Below are 18,241 nucleotides of genomic sequence, written 5' to 3'. Positions count from 1 at the left end.
CATAGGAGAGCTCCAATTTCTATTTTGAGCTAACAACTCATCTCTCTTTTTGAGTTGAGATGACTTGATCTCATGTGATACGTGTTCCTGCAGAGAGTCCTCTTTTACGCTTGAGGATGAGCCCACCCTCTTGCTCATTTGTTTTTATTACTCCCTCCGTCCCATAGTAGATGTCACGCTTTCCTTTTTAGTTTGTCCTACAAAAGATGTCACATTTCCTCTTTTGGAAAAAGTTTACTCTCACATCAATTATAAAATTATATTTTATCTCACCACTTAACACACAAAGCAACATCTCATAAAATCTCGTGCCATCTCCCACGTATGCCATCTTCTTTGGGACGAAGGGAGTACTTCTTTGAGAAGATATGGAAATCACCAAGCATCATTTCTCTCATTTATTTGGTGCATTTGTTGTACTCTTGTGAATTTATTGGGCATTGGTCTTACCTCTTTGGTGATTATATTGGCAGGTTTGAAGATGAAACTTGGCATCTTGTGTTTGACCAAAATTGGGGTTCAAGCTTTCTTTGGTTCCATTACCACTTTTAGCTAGAGTCAAACTTGTAGACTTTGACTTTTAAAATAGCTAACATGTAGCAATTCCTTTCTTGTCTATAAATGGGCGTAGAGCATTCTATTTGATTACTTGGCACTTCTTCTTTAAACAATTTGTAATTCACAAACTTAAAATTTCCTTGCACTTTAATTCCAAACGTCTCTTCATCCAAATTTTTTTATACTCCAAAACTAGTGCACGAAAACTCGGTGTGTCACATGAAAAGAACCAAATAACTATTAATATTGACGTATAAAATATTGAACTAATAAATTGAAAAATACCAATGAAATACTTATTTCTGAGTAGGTATTACTTCATTTCAGTAGGTTTTTACTTCATTTCAGTATGTTTATGACTACATTCCAATACGTAATATATTGAAAATGAATAGATTTTTACTTCATTCGGGTAGGTTGTTACTTCATTCAAGTAAGTTTATTACTTCATTCTAGTACGTAATAAATTGAAAATGAACAGATTTTTACATCATTTCAGTAGGTTTATTACTTCGTTCAAATAGGATTTTAGTTCATTCCAGTAGGTTTTCAAATAATTCGACACTAGCTTCTTTCGAATTCATTGAACAAGGTTTTTTACTTTATTCACTATAGACAACAGTTCAATTTATTCCATTAAGTTTGTTATTTCATTCAAAAATGTTATTACTTCATTAGACTAGGTTTTTACTTCATCCAATAGGACTTCAAATGCTTCTACAAATACTTCGTTTCAGCAGTGTCCACGGAAGAGCCTTCATCTTCAGAAAACCAAAACACCCCCAATTATTGAACAAATGGATTGAGTAATCAAACAAAATACATCACATTTTCCGCACCAGTCTCTCTTGCTCATCGCTTTTTTTAACCAATTATGGCCATCAACTTAGGATCCAAGAATTATTTATACTCGGAAACAGGATCCAAGAATTATTTGTACTCGGAAACAGCGGCGAGGCAATTCTGTCCACGGTAGTGACTCGGCAGCAGCAACAAACACGGTGAGCAGATGCAGCGCGAAGAGGATGACGACGATGTAGCTTCAAGTGGAAATATGCAGCGGTGGAGCCGGACAACACCGAGCGCAAATCGACGGTGGCCGTGACGGCGCATCTGCGACAATGACGCATCGACAACGACTATGATGAGGTGACAGCACTGAAGGGGCGCGACAACCGTGAGAGTGACGACAACACATGATGTCTCACACCGGCGACGACGGCGGTACTGCGAAGGAGGGACAGGTATGATGAGGATGACGAGTTCTAGGGATTTCACAACTTCAATGATAACATCGTCAGACATGCACAACATGATTGTCGAGTGAGCCTTTTCATTTAGGGTTACCCACTCGTCATTCTTCTCGTCTGCCTTCTCCACTTTTTCTTTTTCCGTTAGCTGTGCCCATAACCCCTGCTGCTTGATCGGCCATAAACCGAACCTATTTCTCCAATGAATTTGTCGACCTTCACGTTCAGAGCTGAAATCTTTGATCGATTAACACCGAAACCCTAACAGATGCGGAATTCAAAACCCTAGTCCGAAAACTATGCTGTAGATACCAGTTTGTTGTGATAGAATAGAGCAATTGTGTAATCGAGACAAACAGAAACGTAAAGAGACACAGAATTTACGTGGTTCACCAACGTCGTGTTGGCTACGTACGTCCATGGGTAGAAAACGGAGAACAAATTGTATTCAGATTATAGAGTTATGTGCTCTACTTCTATATAAATAGGCACACAGACGACGGGCTAGGCCCAATATAACAATTCGGCTTGCGGTAAACTATACATATTCAAGGCATACTAACAATCTATATCGTTAGAAAATGTCAACGGATGACAAAATAACATCAATAGAAAATATCAACACAATGTCAATTGGTTGACACCGTATTGACATTGTGTTGATATTGTATTGGCATTGTGTTGACATCAACATATTGAAATTATATATTGTGTTGACACTATGTTGAAAAGTTTGGAGTTTGTACAATATATAGAATTTGCATTTTATCACTATAGGTTAAAAAGTAATTTGGTAATAAAATTTTCAATATAGGTTAGCCAGTTAGGACAATTAAATTTTTTAAAAATATTAACGAATTGTTGATCACTTTTTAAAGATAATTTTTTAATGGCATGGCCTCGTCATAGAGAGGAGGAATTATAGGATAGCTTATCTATACTAATAAAAATTTTCAGTTGGATGAAATCACGATAATGCCCTTCTGGGTGGGAAACAAGTGCTATTATTTTTTTGTTTTTATTATTATTGTTGACGAATGTATTAGAAATAGCTACACTATAGGTTTTGAAGGTAATGTTTGAGCTTCGAGTTGGTCATCCTTTGAGTCAAAAAACTTGCGAACGGCGTGGATAAGTCTGTATTGACTGGGTTTTGCGTCGATTACGAGCAAAATACAAGCATTACAAACACCACACACTATATACACACACTCCGTACATAGTGTACACACACTACACATTATACATAAGACACTACACATAAAATGCATATAATGGACAAAAAAAATATTACACACTCATGCACAAAATATACATTGCACACACGCATACACAAAGAACACACACTACTACATACTCTACTTACGTTGCATAGAATACACAAAAATACATACACTACGCTACACACAATCAATACACAAAATAAAAACATACACTAGTCCAGAGCCTTTGTCCTAGCGGCAAAGAGCTTAGACATTATTGCATGAGGTGCCGACATCAGTTGTAATTTCCTCCTATCTATAATATAGGAGTTTATTTGTAATTTCCTCGCTTATATATGAGTTAATTTTATTAAAAAAAACAGACGCAGCCACACCAAACATTTATAACAATTCATCAGTAGTGTTCTGACAATTCAGTAGTGTTCTGACAATTCATCAGTAGTGTTCTGACAATTCACAAGATCATTAACATTTATAACACAAGAAAGTAGAAAGCAAAGGTTATCTATACCTACAGGTTACATTAGCAAGACTTCCTGTCAACCTTGCTACTACAAATGTGCTGCATTTCGTATAAGTTTCTCATCAGGCTCCGTGGCATAGACCTGCCATTTAAAAACACATAACTTCTTTAGCATTCAAATTGTTATATACACTATGGAAAAAAGGGTCCTTCGGAATCAACACATCAGAGATAGAGTAATCAAATTATTTACAACCACATAATCAAGCATGCACACAAACACCCTCACCCCAAATCTTAATCTTAACATTGCCCTTTATGTGAAGGAAAAAAAATGTGAGGGAAAACAAAATACTCCCTTGTTTGCATGGGAAGTTAGGTGATGGGCGTTAGGTATTTCTTCTCTCATCTTACTTCCTTTAGAAGTTAATAGCTCCTCCCTAACTCCTCCAAAACAACAATTAATAATTAACATTTAATCAATAATATAAAAATCAAAAGATGCCATAAACTAAACAAACCTTGTAGGATTCTGGGATCCAACAGGTTCTATCTCGGTAGAGTCGATTTCCGGTGTATGGGGCATAGCCCCAATTCCAGTGTTAACAAGGCCAGATGAGTAAATGCTAGCACTCATTTGGTCAGAAGTAGAGATGCAAATTGCCTGGATAATCCACCTCCTGATGAAGCCGAGGGGCGAACTGGAAATGCATTTGAGCTCTGGGTTGATCGATTCTGCCGTGAAAAAAGAGCAATATGCAGCAAAGAAAATGACAAAACGAAATGAGATACTAATAAAGATCACAAAGATGAACTAGATAATATATATTAGAATTTGTCAAAGAATCACCTCATAAACTCGTTGTGAATGTGACACATGCCCTGGCTTTGGATAAAGGGCTCCCGTTTGAAAGTAATCGATCTATTTCCCCATTAAATGGTTTGGACTGCAAGTAAACAAGGTTAAAATGTAATAAGGAAAAAATACAAACAATATTAATTCCAAACCCATACACAATGGACTAAATTAACACAAGACTTTACCAAAATTTTTTGTGTATCACAACATTTCCAGAGCGGCTATTAATAGAGAAAGATGTGTTTCAGTAGATGGATTCTATTCATCGGTGTCATCGCCGCCTGTGATTCCTGCAAAGCCGTATGGTATTTCTAATTAAAACCAATTAGTTTGGTTGATGCTAACAAGTCTTTTATTTGCATCTCTTTTATTTTAATAAAATTATGGAAATAAAGACACATTGTATGAAAGGAGATTACCATTAGTCACAAGCTAAAATGACTACTCTAGAAGATCATTTGCTATGGCCAAGCCCTGAAGTGACCTTCTGAGTTGGCTTGACACTGGACCACGTAAAGGTTCCTAAATGTGATGTACAGGCCTTTTTCAATCAGCATACAAGGTATATAAAGTGGTGTTCAGACAATTCACAACATCATTAACATTTATTAGACAAGAGAGTAATAAAGCAAAGGTTATCTATACCAAATAAGTTACATTAGCAAGACTTCCTGCCAACCTTGCTACCATCAAATCTGCTTCATTTCGCATAAGTTTCTCATCAGGCTCCATGGCATGGCATAGTCCTGCCATTTAAAAATACATAACTTCTTTAGTATTCGCATGGTTATATACACTACTGAAAAAAGGGTCCTTCAGAATCAACACATCGGAGATAGAGTAATCAAATTATTTACAACCACATAATCAAGCACGCACACAAACACCCTACCCCAAATCTTAATCTTAACATTGCCCTTTTATGTGAAGGAAAAAAATGTGAGGGGAAACAAAATACTCCCTTGTTTGCGTGGGAAGTTAGGTGATGGGGGTTATGCATTTCTTCTCTCATCTTGCCTCCTTTAGAAGTTAGCTCCTCCGTAACTCCTACAAAACAAACACAGAAACAAACCAAGTCAACCATATAAAACAGCTGGTGAATAAAAATAAAGAAATGAAGCACAACATATGTAACAAATACATAAAGTGCATATTCAAAAGTATCAACTTAAATACAACCTAATATGTTGGACAGCAAGTTCCAGATAAGGAATCCAACAGAATTAGTGACCTTTTCGGCATATGCTATTCATGCTTGTGCTTCATTATCTAACGCATGCACACACATGTAGAAATATATAAAAATGAGATTGTATCATCAAAACAACTCATTCTAATATCAAGGAAAAAATATATCAATCTAAACAACATAATAAATATATTTTGCACATTAATTTTACATACCTTGTAGGATTGACCTCATTCCCACTTCTAGACCGAGCCTAGCTTATTAAATTATATAGTCATCATCGGAAATATTATCCTGAGAATCAGTGCAGTAATTTACCTACATAGGAATCTAATGTATGATGCAAAGCAATGCAGCTTTAGACAAGTAATTAGCTCATTAAATAACATTCATACCTTGTTGGATGTGGATTCTACAATTGAAGTCTAGGTAAAACGCATGATCAAATTAAGAGTTGGAAAAATCAGTAAAAGTTTTATGCTCAAACCACCATGTTTTAAAAAAGGAAAACAACATAATAAGTTGACATCAACATAGTGGAGGATACCAGTTACCAACTAAGATAATAGTAAAATAAACTTATAGCTATAGTTCGTTATTTTGTACTCCCTCCGTCCAACCATAAGCAAGGCAATTTTTTGGGCACGAGATTTAAGGAATTGATATATAAAGAGTCAAGGGCCATAGTATATATACCTTCTATGAGATAGTATGGTACATACGCAATGCATCACCAAAGGTTATAAATGGCTCAGAGACATTTGTCTCGGGATGCTCGGAAGACAGTTGCATTAGTGGATGTGTAGCATTTCCAGGTTCCTGCATTAATAAAGTGCACAGGTAAAAAAGTGCACAAGCAAATGTGGCTAATATATAAACAGAGTGTACTCACTTTTGCGTAACTGGAAGGTTCCATTAGTAGCTGGCCCAAGCAAGAAGGAATGAAGGAATTATGTCATTTTCAAGAGTTTGTGGACCATCGCTAATTGCAATGTGAGATGAAGGAACTAAAAATGATCACCATAATTTTACTAATTTGATTCAATTTTGTTTTTGTTGCTCGCAGGGTTTAGTCACAGGAAAACAACAACAAATAATTAATAAATGGTATAAAAATCAAAAGAAACCATAAACTAAACAAACCTTGTAGGAATCTGGGATTCAACAGGATCCATCTCGTCAGAGCAAATTTCAGGTGTGTGGGGAATAGCACCAATTCCAGTGCTAACACTCATTCGGTCAGAAGTAAAGATGAAATTTCCAGGAAAGTCCACCTACTAATGAAGTGGAGGGGCAAACTGGAAATGCATTTGAGCTCTGGATGGATCGATTCTTGCCTAGAAAATGAGCAAACTGATGCGAACAAAATGAAAAAATGAAATGAGACATAAATAAAGATCACAAAGATTAAAATAGATAATATATATCTGACCACCTGAATCAACTTAGATGTCCTAGAATTTGTCAGAGAATCACCTCATAAACTCGTTTTGTGAATGTGACAGGTGGCCTAGCTTAGGACAAGAGGTTCACTTGACCTTGCACATAAATGCTAGCATAAAAAAAAGTGGCACAACACTGTCTCTATGCTTTCTCCTAATAGAAAGTTGTTGGTCTATTTCCCCATCACTGGTTTGGACTGCATGTAAACAAGATTAAAAAAGGCAACAAGGACAAAATACAAAGAATATGAATTCCAAACCCCATACTCAATAGACTAAATTAACACAAGCCTTTACCAAAGTTTTTATATATCAGTTATTTGCTAGTATTATTGCTTTAAAAAGTAAATCCCATTCAACGGAAAAAAAACCTCAACAAACTCCACGTTCACCACACTCCATAGAGAAAATTTCAAAAGACCATAGAAAATATATGTACTTGGTCTTGTTCAGCATCACAAATTCATTTTCACATATTAAAATATTAATAAGTACGGTGTTTTAAATTAGGAATCTTAGTTCTCCAACCCTTGAGAGAAACTAAGTCTACACTAATAAACCATTAAAAAGTGTTTCTGGTGACAATTAATAGAGAGAAAACCTTACATATACACACAAATAGGATAAATTACAACCCCAAAAAGAAGAATGCACGCAAACACCCACACCTCAAAACTATTCTAAACATTACCCTCAATGTGAAGGATAAGAAAATGTAAAGAGGATAGAATACATACTAGTTTGAGTAGAAAGCAAGTAAGGGGTGATGCCGGATCACACCCCTATACCGGAAGTGAGAACTAGGACAACTCTGGGTTAGTTCCTGAGTAGTGGTTACAACTATAACACCTCACTATTGAAGATCAATGGACATCTCTAGAACTTATCAACACTGAAGTAGCGCTCTCAACACGGGACTGAGTTCTCCTTGCTATGCAGCCTTACACTCAACCTGGAATGAACAGCAGCAGAATTTAGATGAGCAGTACAAGCAAACTCAAGTTTGCAATCTAAAGCAAATTTGGTCCCTCGATAGCTGATCTAACTGCCGTAGATAAACACAAATGCTGGAATAATATTTAAAATTTTGAGTGTACCACAACATTTCCAGAGCGGTTATCAATCGAGGAAGATGTGTATCAGTGGATGGATTCCATTCATCGGTGTCAACTCCGTTTGTGATTCCTGCAAAGCCATATGGTATTTCTAATTAAAACCAAATAGTTTGGTTTAGGGTTTACAAGTCTTTATTCATCTATCTTGTTATATTTTAATAGTTATTATAGAAATCAAGACACATTGATGGAGATTATCATTAGTCACCTGCTGAAATGACAGCTCTAGAAGACGACTTGCATAGCCAAGCCCCTGAAGTGACCTTCTGAGTTGGCTTGATATAGAACCACGTAAAGGTTCCTAAATGTGATGTAAAGGTCTTTTCAATCAGCACGCAAGGTATATAAAGTGGTGTTCTGACAATTCACAAGATCATTGACATTTATAACACAAGAAAGTAATAAAGCAAAGGTTATCTAGACCTACAAGTTACATTAGCAACACTTCCTGTCAACCTTGCTACCATCAAATGTGTTGCGTTTCATATAAGTTTCTCATCAGGCTCCGTGGCATAGCCCTGCCATTTAAAAACACATAACTCCGTCATTGTTACATACACTACTGAAAAGACCCTTCAGAATCAACGAATCGGAGAGAAAGTAATCAAATTATTTACAACCACATAATCAAGCATGCACACAAACACCCTCACCCCAAATCTTAATCTTAACATTGCCCTTTATGTGAAGGAAAAAAAATGTGAGGGGAAACAAAATAATCCCTTGTTTGCGTGGGAAGTTAGGTGATGGAGGTTAGGCATTTCTTCTCTCATCTTGCCTCCTTTACAAGTTAGCTCCTCCTTAACAAACACAGAAACAAACAAAATAAATTATACTATAAATCAGTTGGTAAATAAAAAATAAATAAATTAAGCACAACATATGTAACAAATACTTAAAGTGCAGACTCAAAAGTATCAACTTAAATACAAACTAATATGCTGGACAACAAGTTCTAGATATAGAACCAATTTATAACCTTTTCGGCAGCTGCTATTCGGACTTGTGCTTCATAATCTAAAGCAGGCACACATATGTTTAAACATATAGAAATGAGATTGTATCATCAAAATAACTCATTCTAATATAAAGGTTTGTCCCAGGATGCTCGAAAGACAGAATTGCATTAGTAGGATGTGCAGCATTTCCAGGTTCCTGCATTTATAAATTCCACAGGTAAAAAAGTGCACAAGCAAACAATGGCATATATATAACAGAATGTGCTCACTTTGCATAACTAGAAGGTTCCATCAGTAGATAGCCAAAGCAGGAGGGTATGAAGGAATGATGCTGTTTACAGGAGTTTGTGGACCATCGCCAATTGAAATATGAGATGAGCGAACTGAAAAATGATCACCATAATTTTACTAAATTGATTCGTTTTAGTTTTTGTTGGTCGGAGGGTTTACTCATAGAAAAACAACAATTAATATTTAATATTTAATAAATAATACAAAAATCAAAAGATGCCATAAACTAAACAAACCTTGTAGGATTCTGGGATCCAACAGGTTCTATCTCGTCAGAGCCAATTTCCGGTGTATGGGGCATAGCGCCAATTCCAGTGCTAACAAGGCCAGATGAGTAACTGCTAGCACTCATTTGGTCATAAGTAAAGATTCAAATTGCATGGAAAATCCACCTTCTGATGAAGCCGAGGGGCAAACTGGAAATGCATTTAAGGGCTGGGTGGATCGTTTCTGCCGTGAAAAAAGAGCAAAATGCGGCAAAGAAAATGACAAAATGAAATGAGATACCAATAATGATCACAAAGATGAACTAGATAATATATATCTGACCATATGAATCAACTTAGATGTCCTAGAATTTGTCAAAGAATCGACTCATAAACTCGTTGTTATGAATGTCACAGGTGCCCCGGCTTAGGACAAAAAGCTCCTGTTTGACCTTGCGCATAAAGGCTAGCATAATAAAAAGTGGCACAACACTGTCTCTGTGCTTTCTGCTAACAGAAAGTAGTTGATCAATTTTCCCATAAATGGTTTGGACTGCATGTAAACAAGGTTAAAATGCAACAAGGCCAAAGTACAAACAATATTAATTCCAAGAATTTACCAAAAATTTTATCAGCTATTTGCTAGTATTAATGTTGTAATAAGTAGCAACACAAATTCAGTTACACATATCATTAAAATATTTTAAGAAATTCACTTGGTCTTGTACAGCAGCAGCACAAATTCTTTTTCACACATCATTGAAATATTAAAAAATTAGGTGTTTTAAATTAGGGAATCTTAGTTCTCCAGAAGTTAGTAAGCAACCATTGACAGAAACTAAGTCTATACTAATAACCCATAAAAAGTGTCAGGTGACAATCAATAGAGAGAAAACCTTGCATGCACTCACAATCAGGATAAATTAAGCACAAAAAGAAGATGCGCGCAAACACCCACACCTCAAAACTATTCTAAACATTAACATCAGGACAAGAAAATGTAAAGGGGGATATAATACTCACTGGTTTGCGTAGAAAGCAAGTAAAGGGGGTACCAGGATCACACCCCTATACTGGAAGCGAGAACCTAGACAACTCCGGGGTTAGTCCCTAAATATGTGTGAGCTCAAAGTGTACTAGCGAAAAAATCCTACGAGCTATAACATCTCACTGCTGAAGAACAATGGACATCTCTAAAACTTGATCAACACTGAAGTAGCGATCTCAAAAAAGGATCGAGTTCTGCTTATAGCGCACCACTTCTTCTTCAATGATAGTAATTGATACCTGAACATTGTTAGAAACAGTAATAGGTGTCTATACCGACTCCTCCTCAAAAGTAATGCCCCTTAAAACATTCTTCCCCCCAAACTCAACATCCTCAAGGAATATTATATTTTCTCGTCCCAAAATTAGTTCCTTTTGTGGGATCATAAAATTTAAAAACCCCTAAATTTTTCTGAATAACCAAAGTGAGAATATATGCCGCAGTCTTTAATGCCTCTCCTCAAAGCGAATGTGACGAGGAAGAATGATAAATCATACTCCTTCACATATCGTTAAGAGTTCTATTTCGTCTTTCAGCTACACCACTTATGCTAGGCGATCCTGACATGGTATACTAAGGGACAATCCCCTACTCTTCCAAATAGAGGGCAAAAGGTCTTTGACGTTGTTCACATGAGCAGTCATTTCTGTCGTAGCATTCACCACCATGAGCCAGATTTGACTTTCTTAATGCCTTTGTTGAGTTGGAGCTCAACATCAGCCCTGAATATTTTGAACTTGTCTAGAGCCTTAGACTTTTCATAATAAGTGCCCATAACGAGATAAGTCGTCTATGAGTGATATAAAATACTTTTGATCATTCCAAGAAAACGAAGGGAATGAACCACAAATGTCCGTATATATCAATTCTAAGACGTTTGTATCCCTGTCGGCACCTAATTTCTTTTGTTTGGTCTGCTTTTCTTCGATACATTGAACCCACAAATCAACATCTGAAAAGATAAGTGTATTCAATATACCATCTGACACAAGCCTCGCAATTTCTAATTTTGAGATATGACTTAAATGCTTGTGCCATAAATTACTGAATTTTCATTATTTAATTTTTGCCTAGCCCCTTTTAATTTAACATGTAAAGCTTCTAAATATAAAGTAATATAATTAAGTAAGTAAAAATTGTCATAGACACATAACATAACAGTGCCCACAATACTGGAATCATTTGAAAGAAGAAACTTACTATTTCTGAATGAACAAGAGAAACCAAATTTGTTCAAAATATAAATAGAAACCAAATTCTGTCTTAAAGACAGTACAATAAACTATCCTTCAAAACCAGAAAAAATCCAATCTTTAATAACAATCTACAATGCCCAATATCCTATATTTCCACCGACTTGTCATATCACACTTAGATGTATCTTTCACCATCAATTGACTTTCGGCAGCTCAGACAGCCTTGGATTGATAACCTTATGTGAGTAGTAGCACCAGAATCTACCCACTAAATATCATTAGGGACTAAAGCCAAATTAATTTCAGAACAAACCAAAACAAGAATTGTATCTTCCTTTGCACGCCATGCGTAATATTTACAATTTTCCTTTTTATATGCATGTTTACCACAAAAGAAACAACTATCATTATCCTTATGTTGTTACCTTTGTGATGAACCCTTATCCATAGCAGCATTCTCAATACACTTTTTCTTAATGCCATTTACTTTATTTCTTGAGAACTAACTAGATGTGCAACACCAAATGTACAAGCAAGTCTTCAGAATTCAAGCTTAAGTGAAGCAACGTGTGACATTTTCATAATGTGCTCCCTTATGTTGCCCTTGCCCTTATACTTTATTGAGATTACGTATGCTTGTCTCAGCCTTAATGTTTTTTTGCAAAACGTTCCTTAATTTTTGTCAAGGTATTCATTGACCTTAGTGATATACTTAGATGCAGCGCCTTGAAAGGCTTCCGGGATGCTATACCTAATGATCAGTAGACTTACGCGATTCGAGTATTCCCACTTCTCATAGTTACTCCTTTGATTGGAAGTACTATCGCCCTTACGAGAAGTAGGTTACTCAATCCTCAGTGTGTAATCCAGATCCATGCAACCAAGAGCAACCATAATATAATCATTCCAATCCATTAAAATTTGACCCATTCAACACTGACATATTGTTCATGTTGGAAGAAACTGCAGAAGCATACATTATAATTTAACAGAGAACAAAACCGAAATAACTGTCATACTCACATAATTAAATTCAAATAAAAAGGTAACATCTCGAGGTACCGGCACAACATCCATATCAAGTCTTTTGATAGTAATATGAATTTATAATTGGTAACCTCATCGTAGTGATCAAACAATGACAATAAGATCTGGTCAAGTAGTGTCCACCTTTCGGCATCACACTACTCACATGAACACTGAATAATTATCACGTATTTATCACCACATGTATATATGTATTTTGTGCCAAACATTAATCTTCCTTTTGGCCGACTAATATTCTCAATAAAATACACACACATACCGTCCTAACATTCGCAATAAAGAAGTCTAGACAAGAGATGTTACTTTTGCAACGTCATGTATCGATTAATCTATTTTGAACATTAGTAAATCATTACGAGGTTCAAAGCACAACATCCACATCAAGTCTTTTGACAATAATAAGAACTTGTAAATGACAACCTCCTCATGTTAAGTAGTGTCCACCTTTTGGCATCACATTACTCACACGAAAACAAAATAATTGTCACGTATTTATAACCACAAGTATATATGTATCTCGTGCCAAATATTAATCTTAGATTTTGGGATTTCGTATAATTTTTTTTCAAATTCGATTTTCACTAAAATCGACAAAACAACTGATTTTGATATATTCAATAACGAAACCATCGAACATAATTAGCCAAAGCAACATCAAAACTACCAAAGAAATAAAAAAAAACAATCCTAGATTGTGAATTCACCAAAATATACAATTCTCCATAAATCAACATGTGCACGCATACAAATTGAAACAAATTGAATACACGGTCACAATGAATTTATTACGAAAATTGAATTCTCGATCACGATGAATTCATTATCATAATTATGAAACAACCGTTCCATTTTCAATTAATTGACAAAGACCATAACGATTTGTGCATAAATATAAAGCCCATAACTGATTTCTCCTCTCGGTCATTGTGTACATCAAGAATTGCAAAATTCAATTATTTACAATTCTTTACAGTTAATACAGAAACATGTAACAAGAATTCTTAATCATCATCCAAACATGTCGAGTTCAGCTAATCAACAAATTTCATTCCATATGCATAAAGAATTGCCACAAATTGAAACTCAATTAATACATCAAATTCAGCAACCCAAATAAAACACGTAATGGAATGCGTGCAACAATATTGACAATTCAATATGCGTAAATGATAACAGAAATATTGCACTTGATCCATAATCAATTCGACGCATACAAAAAAAATAGGTTAAAACACCAACATGAATAATCATAGCAATCTCGCCGCCAAACACAATAAAAAATTAACCGCATGATTTTAATCATAAAATCGAAAAACCTAATTCCCCTTTTCCAATTCTTAGAGAATCATCAATAGAGTGACTCTAATACTACTTGTTGGAATAATTGAGTGAACCATTACATAAACCTCTTTATGATGATTAAACAAGAACGATGGAGAAGGAGCACAAACTGTAAAGCGGAAGCGTACCTTGATCCATGTAGAATTGAACGGCAGGAATTGCTTTGCAGCGGCTATGAATCTTCCAAACGATCAAAGACATTATTCGCAATAGTCCGCCGAGAGAATATAGAGGTATCGAATATTCTTCTGACGTCTGGGTACCATAACCTATTAATCTTTATAGGATCACTTTAATTATCGAATATAGAGCTATAGAGGTATCGAATATTCTTGCAGGCTGAACAGTAGTGTGGGATCTTATCCCACCTCACCTGCAATGTCACATCCTTTCCCCCAAGTCGGAGTATGTATTTTTCTGGCACAGGCTTGGAGATGTCTATTTCAATGCAAATGCGTGCATATGACAATCGTGCACGTGTGATAGTGTTATGATCAATCTGTATGGGTTCACCAAACAATTTACCAATGGAAAAAAGCATAGATTCTTCAAATAGATGTATAGGTAATGCATGCAGATTACACCAAACATCAGCGATGGGAGTCTCAAAATATAGGTCGAAATCAGCAGTCCATTTAAACATTCTCATTGGATGATATTCAATAAACCAAGTATTATTGTTACTAGCTCCACATAAAATTTTCACATAATCATCAATCTCAGATAGGGTGATGAGGATATGCTTTGCATTAATAAAATTCCAATTTAGCGTACCTTTCAGTTTGAAGTTTGAGAGGGCCTTGCGAATCAAGTGGGGGGCTGGGATGGAGTGTGAGAACTTTCCAATCAAGGAGAGTCCCATACGATTTGCAAGCTCATTATTATCAATATTTTGTAAATGCAGACAAGGAATACCGTCTTCCTGGGATGCCGTGCCCCTCTGCTTCACTTTATTGGGATCCAAAATGTATGGTACTTTCGATGGCTTTGGCTGCCCATCCTTAAGCATGTCCGCCATGGTCTTATTTGTCTTCACCCAAGGGTTTGTCTTATCTTTCCCTGATCCCTGCAAGGTACGGGAGGAGCCTTCTTGGCTAGGTTCATGTATGATGGAGCGATCCATCATCGCCATCCATTCCGGGGAGGGTGTGGGAAGGGTGTCTTTCTGGTTGGGTGTTCGGTTGTGATCAGAGGGTTTGAGAGTGCGGGTACTTTTGGATGGTCGAGAGGATCGGAAGGAACTAGGCTTGGTCGTGAGTTCTTTTGTAGGTAACGCTCGGAAGAGGGTAATAAAAGCTGAGCAGTATTGGGTTTGAGTATGGGTTTCCGGGGTTTGATTGAAGCTTGGCTGGAAAGTTGATTAATATTTAGGCCTTCTTGGGTATGGATTTTACGAAAATCGCGTACCTTAAGTTTCGAGGCCGGCCTGGGTATGAGTGCGTTTTTAGCCCTCGGAGGTGCTAGGATTAGCTCAATCTTCTCCCACGTGCCCAAATGTCTGTCAGTTGTAACTGGTCCCACCACAGTAGATATGGTACGGCTGATCTCAATTTGGCTCGCAATCTGTCCCTCTTGTATTTGTAGCACACGTGACGCTTCCAAGTCATAAGACACATGTGTTTTATGATCAAGATTATGTGTGGCCAACTTCGCATTTCCGGCGATGTCCAAATCATACGAAGTAATACAGTGGATACGTCGTCTCCATCCTCCCCCCGTATCTCCATTGGCCCAGCCTTCGGGTCATCGGTCAAGTTCGCAGACGATAAGACCTCAAGACCACGGGCATCCGCCCCTCCCACAGGCATCCGCCCCTCCCACATTGTAGGAGACGCCAGCCACGACGGCGTCGACATCTCCACAATTCAGCACCAGAATTCTATCTTCCTTCTCCGGCAAACCCCCGCCCCATTCATCTCCACCAGCTGGAGGAGCCACCATGGGGAACCCTAGTTTCTTAGGGCTAACCGCCGAAACCCCTATCCGCCAACACTTCAACGTCCCAAAGTCCGACCAACTCCGATCCAGAACCACCACAGAGGCTCAACCCCGACACTAGGACTCCGAGCGCTAGTCGGACAAACTAGCGCCGGCGACTGACGGATGGAAAAAATGCAAAACCTAAAACAAGAAAAAACTTTAAAGTGCGCCACCGCCTTTAACTACCACCATAGGCGCCCTCCGGCCAGGAGCCACCCACCACCCAACCCAGCAAGGCCTCGCCTACACAACCACGACGTCCCCTCACCGGAAGAAGAACGTCCGGCAGCCCGAACAATGCACGACGAGACGACTGCACCAGAAGGAAAAACACGACGAAAGAATGAGAGAAAAGAGATAAAACAAAAATAAAAAATGATAGACACGAAGAACTCGACACGAGGAATCTAACGCAACAATCGGGAACGAATTCGTACGGGTAGAACTCAAGAAATCGGCGATTTCTGCATGATAGAAATCGAAAATCCTAGAGAGTGAAAAATCTAACTATTCTTTTAGTGAACACTGATTTCTACTCCATTTTTTCCCAAAAATCATTGCATCCAATGTACACATTATGCACCCATTTAATACAAAGAGAATCCTTTTTGGAGAAGATATTCCAAAGGACATGCGAGAGAAGCGCCGTATTCCATGATTTAAGGCTTCGGAATCCAAGGCCTCCCTCCTCCTTCTTCGGTAGGCAAAGGTCTTGCCTGGCTACCGGTGCATGTTTTGTGCCCCATAGGAAAATACGTGCCACTCGAGTGATCCTATCAAAAACAGTCCCGGGCAACAGGATCACTTGAAGCCAATAACACTCCACACCTTGCAGAACTGATCTAATAAGCTCGGCTCGCCCAGCATAAGAAAGGTTCTTGTCCGTCCATTTCTTTGTCAGCGAAGCAATTTTTTTGACAAGGGGTGAGTAATGGGATGATTTGAGTTGCATTGAGGTTAGCGGTACGCCCAGATACCTAATGGGTAACTGCCCATCAGCAAAATGAAAGATTTCCTTGATTTGTTGGAGCTCGACTCCATGTACACCAGCTGTGAATAGATGAGACTTCTCCCTATTAATCTCAAGTCTTGAGCACCTTGTAAATTCCCCCAGTGTCTTGGAAAGGATAGTCATGGATCCCACATCCCCTCTACAAAATAACATCAAGTCATCCACAAAGACAAGGTGTGTGATGCCTAGTGCTGCACACTTGGCATGATAATTGAAGTCCTCTGTTGTTCTTACCTACAAGAGTCTTGAGAGATATTCAATAGATAAGATGAAGAGGTACGGTGGCATTGGATGCCCCTGTCGTAACCCTCTTTTGCCCAGGAAGAACCCATGTGGGCTGCCATTGATTGCAATAGAGAACGATGGAGTTGTGACACACTCCATTACCCATTCGATGAAGATAGGGTGGAACTTAAGTCCTAGCATGACCGATCTAAAAAATTCCCAACTGATCGTATCATATGCCTTTCTAAGATCAATTTTGACTGCACACCGTGGGGTAGACCTCTTGATCGTGTAGCCTCTGACCAGCTCTTGTGACAAATAAATGTTGTCCATGATTCTCTGGCCTGGGATGAAAATTGACTGTGCTTGATTAACAATCTTTGGAAGTAAGGAAGACATCCTCTTGGAGATGATCTTGGTTATTACTTTATAGATAACGTTGCAGCAAGCAATGGGTCGGTAATCACCCACTTTTGGGTTCGATGAAGTCTTGGGAATGAGTGAAACCACAGTAATATTTAGCCTCCTTAATAGCTTGCATGTTCTGAAGAATTCCTTGACAGCGTCGATGACATCTTTTCCGACTATGACATAAGATTTCTTATAGAAAGTTGCAGTATAACCGTCCAGTCTAGGAGGCTTGTCGCTCCCAATGTAAAAGACTGCCTCTTTAGTTTCGTCATCCATGATGATTTTGATTAACTCCCATGCTTCGTCGGTGTTCAAAGTGTATCTATTTTGCAGTGTCTACATGCAGATCTGCTCAGTTCTTTCCTCACTCCGAACAAGCCAGAGAAGTAGTCAACAAACTTATCAATGATCACCCTCGGTTCCCTT

The 18,241-nt window shown here is 37.7% G+C and overlaps 1 protein-coding gene and 1 long non-coding RNA gene across 3 annotated transcripts; both read right to left on the bottom strand.

Annotated features, from left to right (window-relative positions):
- Positions 1-3,421: 3,421 nt before the first annotated feature.
- On the bottom strand, positions 3,422-9,196 carry LOC121771543. 2 transcript variants are annotated; one of them, XR_006044065.1, is made up of 16 exons: positions 9,079-9,196; positions 8,753-8,899; positions 8,527-8,617; positions 8,308-8,400; positions 8,082-8,169; positions 6,978-7,936; positions 6,435-6,895; positions 6,239-6,361; positions 5,758-5,836; positions 5,533-5,622; positions 4,999-5,400; positions 4,773-4,875; positions 4,539-4,643; positions 4,345-4,441; positions 4,016-4,229; positions 3,422-3,934 (listed from the first exon to the last, which is right to left on the bottom strand). It is a non-coding gene; the product is annotated as an uncharacterized LOC121771543 (long non-coding RNA). The 2 variants fall into 2 exon arrangements; XR_006044064.1 differs by lacking the exons at positions 5,533-5,622; positions 5,758-5,836.
- Positions 9,197-14,479: 5,283 nt separating this feature from the next.
- Positions 14,480-15,319, bottom strand: LOC121770412. The gene has a single exon (XM_042167144.1). The coding sequence runs from the start codon at positions 15,317-15,319 to the stop codon at positions 14,480-14,482; it is 840 nt and encodes a 279-aa protein (XP_042023078.1).
- Positions 15,320-18,241: the final 2,922 nt, after the last annotated feature.

Source organism: Salvia splendens, chromosome 16 (genome assembly GCF_004379255.2).
Source record: "Salvia splendens isolate huo1 chromosome 16, SspV2, whole genome shotgun sequence".
Lineage (NCBI taxonomy): Eukaryota > Viridiplantae > Streptophyta > Magnoliopsida > Lamiales > Lamiaceae > Salvia > Salvia splendens.
This window is presented reverse-complemented; position numbering and strand designations above follow the sequence as displayed.